The sequence below is a fragment of the Haplochromis burtoni genome, unplaced genomic scaffold (assembly GCF_018398535.1).
Source record: "Haplochromis burtoni strain Fernald_Lab_line unplaced genomic scaffold, NCSU_Asbu1 Contig_42, whole genome shotgun sequence".
NCBI classification, from domain to species: domain Eukaryota; kingdom Metazoa; phylum Chordata; class Actinopteri; order Cichliformes; family Cichlidae; genus Haplochromis; species Haplochromis burtoni.
The window spans coordinates 2,344,573-2,350,481 of NW_024582403.1; the positions used below are offsets into that span (position 1 = coordinate 2,344,573).

The 5,909-nt window shown below is 38.5% G+C and overlaps 1 protein-coding gene across 1 annotated transcript; it reads right to left on the reverse strand.

Moving 5' to 3' along the window:
* Positions 1–1,153: 1,153 nt before the first annotated feature.
* Positions 1,154–2,729, reverse strand: LOC106633159 (granzyme-like protein 2). Its single transcript, XM_042220052.1, has 6 exons — positions 2,636–2,729; positions 2,156–2,315; positions 1,843–1,975; positions 1,452–1,676; positions 1,266–1,363; positions 1,154–1,175 (listed from the first exon to the last, which is right to left on the reverse strand). Exons 1-6 carry the CDS (start codon positions 2,691–2,693, stop codon positions 1,154–1,156), a joined length of 696 nt encoding a protein of 231 aa, XP_042075986.1. The 5' UTR covers positions 2,694–2,729.
* Positions 2,730–5,909: the final 3,180 nt, after the last annotated feature.

Below are 5,909 nucleotides of genomic sequence, written 5' to 3' on the forward strand. Positions count from 1 at the left end.
TATAATAACTGAAAGGTGCCAGATAAAACATGTAAAAACTGACCAGTGAACCAAATTAGAAGAAGCTGACCTTCAGGTATATGAATATATGGGGACTCAAAGGAAGCGATAGCCAACAAAAACATTAGTACAGTGTATTTCTGTGTAGTCTCTGTGTAGTTTCATATTAAAACACAATTTTGGCTTTGTACAGATGTAATTTGCCTGGTTTGTAACACTGGTATGAATATCTTAAAGCACTAATCACCGTTAAGTTTATCTTAGTGTATTTTATTTTAACATCAATGACAGCATAGATTTTATGTCGGCTTAAACTTGAATGTTTTAAAATAAAATGTTTTTACAAATATCAATTTTTTGCTCAATTCATAATATTATCCTAAACATGTACAAATAAGCTCCCCTAAATAGTTTTAAATTCAACTTCATTTGTGGTAATGAAAGTTAGTGTCTGATATATCATTCTTGTCGAAGGAAAACAGGGGGTCCCAAGTACTGAGAAAATGCAGTGGGAAAGCTTTAAAAGCAAATATCACACACCTTTGATTTACTTTATTATTATTTATTTAGAGCAAAGTAGTACCATATCTGCACATGTCACATCTAATAAAGCTCAATAACTGGATACAGAAAAAGATGCTTTAAAAAGTAATCACAATAACACATTTTTTTGATATATGATGTTACGTTTTTGTTTTTGGTTTTTTTTCTTTTATTTTTGTCTTTTTATAGTGATTGGGATAAGTATTTTGGGGATTGAACCTTATTCTAATCTCATTTAAGAGCGATCTACTTCAGTGGTGCAAATATTGTGACATGATCCATCACGCATTAGACGTATTAGTTATTAACCCTGATTCTTTTATCCCCATGATAGAACAGAGAAAACCAGACTCAGAGTGGTCAAAACATTTACAATTCTTTTATTCAATCATCTTCCGGAAGAGAGAGCCCTGCACAGCCCAAAGCCAGTTGCAGAATCTCTAACATTAGAAACTCAACATGTGTCTGATATGGTGTTATTTTGGAAACCACAGTTTCGATACAAACAACTCCTTATATGGTACAAGTTCCTCGTTTCTTTGTGTCAAATTTCCAGTGCAGCTTTGTACTTCAGCTTTCTAAAGTCTGTTGCCAGGGCAACCTGTCACCCTTAACATAGCTCTCGTCTGGGTCTGGCATACATAAAACAAAACAAAAAATTTGTTTCACCATCATTTATTATGGAATCGATCCATACTTTGTAGGTGGATATCTTAATATACCTATGGATTGATGAAGCACTGGGAGTTGGGCTACTGCTGGTGGACATCATCCCATATGCCTTTCCATCTCCACAGACTAATGGACCACCAGAGTCTCCCTGAAAAGCATTAATACATGTGCAAAAAAATGATCGTTTCTGACTAAAAGTTTAATTTTTTCATGTTAAGTTACAAAAAAGTACTTACATTGCCTGGTCCAGTCTCGCCCTTAGAGCAGTAAAACTTTTCCATAGCACACCTCTCATCATCAGTCAGCATTACATTAACTTCCAGGAGTTTCACAGACATATGGCTTCCTTCTTTTGTTTTTCCCCAGCCAGAGACGACACATGATTGTGGCAGAGAGCCATCACCATGGTCTGCGAGAGCAATGGACTTCACTTTATCGTTAAATTCTGCCTTGGACTTCAACTTAAGGAAAGAGCAGAGATTAAAAAATGGTTTATTAGATATTAGAATTATAGCATTTTGATGCTTATCTAAATTAAATATATTAAATGATAAATCATTACAGTAATTAACCATTATTACTTATGGCATGTTATTAAGCACAAATGAAGTCATTTGCTTCTCCTACCTTAAGGACCATTATATCGTTTTCAAAAGTATTTGCATCGTAGTCATCATGAGGAAAGGCTTGCTCCACATGCAGGTGTTGTACACCATTCATATCATGGTAATTGTGAAGACCCAGGAATATTTTGTACGTTCTGAAATACAATAAGAGCAAAACTGTGAAGTGACAATAAAGAGATTATTTATTTATCTATTGTGTTCAATAAAATAAACATATATGGAGCCAGCATAAAACATATTTCCCAGTTTCAAGACTTATCTTATTAGGGGCATTAGAATCCCTGGTAGTTAAACATAAAGTGTGTTTAACCTACTCAGCATGGCAGTGGGCTGCAGTCAACACAAAATTCTCATTCAGAAGGAAGCCACCACAGTGTCCTGTATGACCATTTGCCTTGTTCTGCTGTAAAAGCACCATGTACGGTCTGCTATGTGGCACGGTCTCATGGCCACCGATGATTTCCCCTGCGTGGACTGAAATAAAAATCAAATACCTTATAGAACAAAAACATACTGTCTTATAGTTCAGACATGATGCAATACATAATGGATGCTTTGATGAAGGCACACTATTGGGGGAGCCCCTGTATGCCTTTATGAAACTCTGTGAGGACAGAACTCAATGTGTCTTCACCAGTTCTGCTTCATGACCAGTGGTATTCCATAATATTTATCTGTATGCTATAAATTTATTTATCCATCATATAACTTATTCTATGCAATCACTGCTGCACAGAGGCAAAACAGATCTCTTCATGAATTACATAATATAATACATCTATCTGTAATCTTACCTTGATCATGAAGAATGAGCAAAACAGTGAATATTGCCAGGTTAAAGTGGGCAAACATGATGAGACAAAAGGCAGGCTGAGATCCTGAAGAGCAGTGGAACACATCACTGACAGCTTCAGTCTTTAAATACTTCATTATATTTGAGACAGAAGGACGTCCTTGTGTTATTTGCATATGCAAATGATGTGGCCTTGAACCACATAAGGAACACCTCCACAGCCTGACAAAAACTCTTATTTTCATAGTATTACATTACATATATATTTAGATTACCAGTTAGCACTTCTTGCGTAATGCTGGTCATAGGACAATGAAGGAAATATATTTGTAATATTATAAGTTAGTAAATAAACTGATTGTGAGACATGCATAATTCATTTGGGTATAAATTACCTCAAGATTTAAGCATGTGGGTTGATTTTGTCAAATCACAGCTCAACAAACTTCATGAAAAAAATGCTTCAGTAAGAATCAGTAACTTTGCACAAACACACACACACAAATACAAAAAAATAGCTGAGCTGGTAAAAGCAATGCAGACTTTTGAGGTAAGTAAGATCTTTTCTGATAGGTTTGTAGCATAAACCTATTCGCTGGAATGTTCAAGACAATTTACTACACAGCAAAAGCATTGAACACCAAGTAGGCAAAGTTCTTTGTGTTACTCATACATGAGGGAGAGAACCACGACAATGTCAAACTTCAACAGTCTCCTCAAAAGTCCTTTTCACAGGCACAGTGAAGTTGCAGCTTGTTGGAAACAAAGTGCCATTCATCCAATCAGTCAGGATGATGGGTTTGCTTTTCTTCTCTGATGCTGTTTGTCCACACTGCTGCTCTTGCTGGGACTCTTTGCTCAGGACTCTGCTGCTGTCTCTTTATCTGCCATGTTATTGCTCTTTGGAACTGCATTCCTTGTCTTCAGGGAGGAGTGAGAGCTCGCTTGTGAGGTTGAGGGACGCATGGCGTTGTAAACAATTCAGTCAGAAAATTGGCCTGAACGTTTCCAGTGATGTTAACCTATAACTTTCTTCTGACCGCTGCATGTGGAAAATTGATCTAGGTCTGCTTTTCATCTGAAAGTGACAAACTAAGACTTTTCCATTATTATCATCACTGCTTACAACACACATCTCTCTCTGTTGTTTGTGAACAGTCTCTTTCTTAAAAGCAGAAAATGAGATTGTAGTTGTTCTTGGCTGATCAACACAAAACCTTTTTCCTATGATTATTTTTCATCTACACTGTAAATTTTGTCTCTTTTCACTCTTTTTTTCCCTCTTTACAATAGCTGGTGACCTGCAGAATCACCACTCTCACAATAGAGGCAATTACTTTTACACAGCGCACACAAGACACTGTGACGTCAGACACATTCACACTCACTTTTTCATCTGCATAAATAAATCATATGGCTGATGATATGTGCCATGGTGATCCATAAGTATGATCACAAGTTTATTTAATTATTTTTCAACCCAACAAAACATATAAGCAAAATCATGATGCTGATGCTATGAACACTCTACACACATCAGGGGGTCCTTTTGTCCCTCTGTGGGGGGATACTCCCACTAGGTTTATATCTGGGACTCTCCACCATTTGACCTTAGAACTGAAGAAGCTTCTCGGATGAGAGGTGAAACGTCTTCAAGCAACTTAAAGAAGTCCAGACGCTTTTCTTTGCAAGCTCCTTTGACTACGATGACCTGGATGACTGAGAACCTTCACAGACACATAGTTATCATAGTTCTGTTTCCCTCTCTTTGATGAGTTCTCAGCCAGCTCTCGATCTGATAATGTGTAGCTTGCTCATCAGCTCAGAAGAGACCGCAACGCAACCTCACACAGTGGTTGCGTGCTTTGCCCCACACAGTGGCAAAGACTTGCACTTTCATATTCAATTCAGCTTCTCCATCATGTAGTTTTCAGCTGTTTCATACAGGGTTCAGCATATTAGTTGTTTTCACAGGTGTGCTCTATATCTCAACAACGGCTCATAATAAGACGACAGTCTTTCAAACAGGTCAAGTGCCTCTATGCACTTCATTAGTTTAAATATTTAGCTATTTTACTTTAGCTCATATGTCATTGTACTGAATTTGAGCAACCCTAAGCCTAATGCAGATTACTTTTAGCAACTGGTTAAATTAATAGTGTGGAGCACAGGCTGTTGTTGATCAGGGCAATCTAAAGAATCATCTAACCATTTTGTTTCAGCAAGGGGTGGGGGAAAGCCATTCACCACAGCATATCTTAACTGCTGCTGATGTGGGCTGGCCTTCTTCACACGCTCTTTAAGACTGCTGCATTTTCTGAAAACTTCCAACATTTTCCAGCATGCAGTTTACACCCAAAATCATATTTTTTGTGCCAATATTCTAAACACTTTACACTGCCAAGAGTGAATTCCATCATAAACTTCTCTTCACCCTCTGACACACTCTTGGTTGCTTTGGGAACCCATGGTAACAACAACAGTTCTACTCCACACTCACTCACAAAAACACTACGAACAACAACAAAGAATAGGCCTATTGTCCAGCACATCTGGACACATCTGAACTTCTCAACATCCCACAAAGCAGCGGATCCCACAAAGCGGTCTGCATTTCTCCCCACTAAGACGGTGAACCAAAAAAAAAAGTTTGAACTGCGCAACTCTGCGACTTAATACTTCTGTACAAAAAAACCCCACTGAGCGGCTTTGTACATCGCCCCACTAAGACGGCGAATTTTAGCCCCACTGAGCGGCGAAGACGTACAGTTATAGAGTTGGACTCTAAACTTACTCGGTGTTGCTTAGCGTGTAGTATAGCCTCGAATTCCGACGATCGTCATTCATTGAGGAGAAAAGACAGACAGCTAATCCACTGGCCCGATGACAAATTCTCACGTCTCGGAACTTCCTGGCTGACGTCAGTCTTTCAGCGTGTCTCTTCTCCCCTCAGTAAATGTCGACTCCAGGGATCCGGCTCAAGAAGGACCAATTAATGATAGGTTTGTAGCATAAACCTATTCGCTGGAACGTTGAAGACATTTTACTACACAGCAAAAGCATTGAACACCAAGTAGGCAAAGCTCTTTGTGTTACTCATGCATGAGGGAGAGAACCACGAACCCGCTTGACCCCAGTCGCTCTCGTCCGCTCCCCCGTAACACTGCTCTTTTGTTGAGGTTATGTTACACTGTTGAAATGATGGGCCAACTCATCTCCCGTGCAACATATTTATTTTTACAGAAAACTGTAAAAACAGAAAAATAAGACAATCA

Excerpts from the sequence above, each read along its gene's own strand:
- LOC106633159 (XM_042220052.1), bottom strand. The coding sequence starts at position 2,693 with ATGTTTGCCCACTTTAACCTGGCAATATTCACTGTTTTGCTCATTCTT. Across the intron at positions 1,976-2,155 it reads GCAGCCCACTGCCATGCTGA|AACGTACAAAATATTCCTGG; the intron begins GTAGGTTAAACA and ends ATTGTATTTCAG. Across the intron at positions 1,677-1,842 it reads ACGATATAATGGTCCTTAAG|TTGAAGTCCAAGGCAGAATT; the intron begins GTAGGAGAAGCA and ends TCTTTCCTTAAG.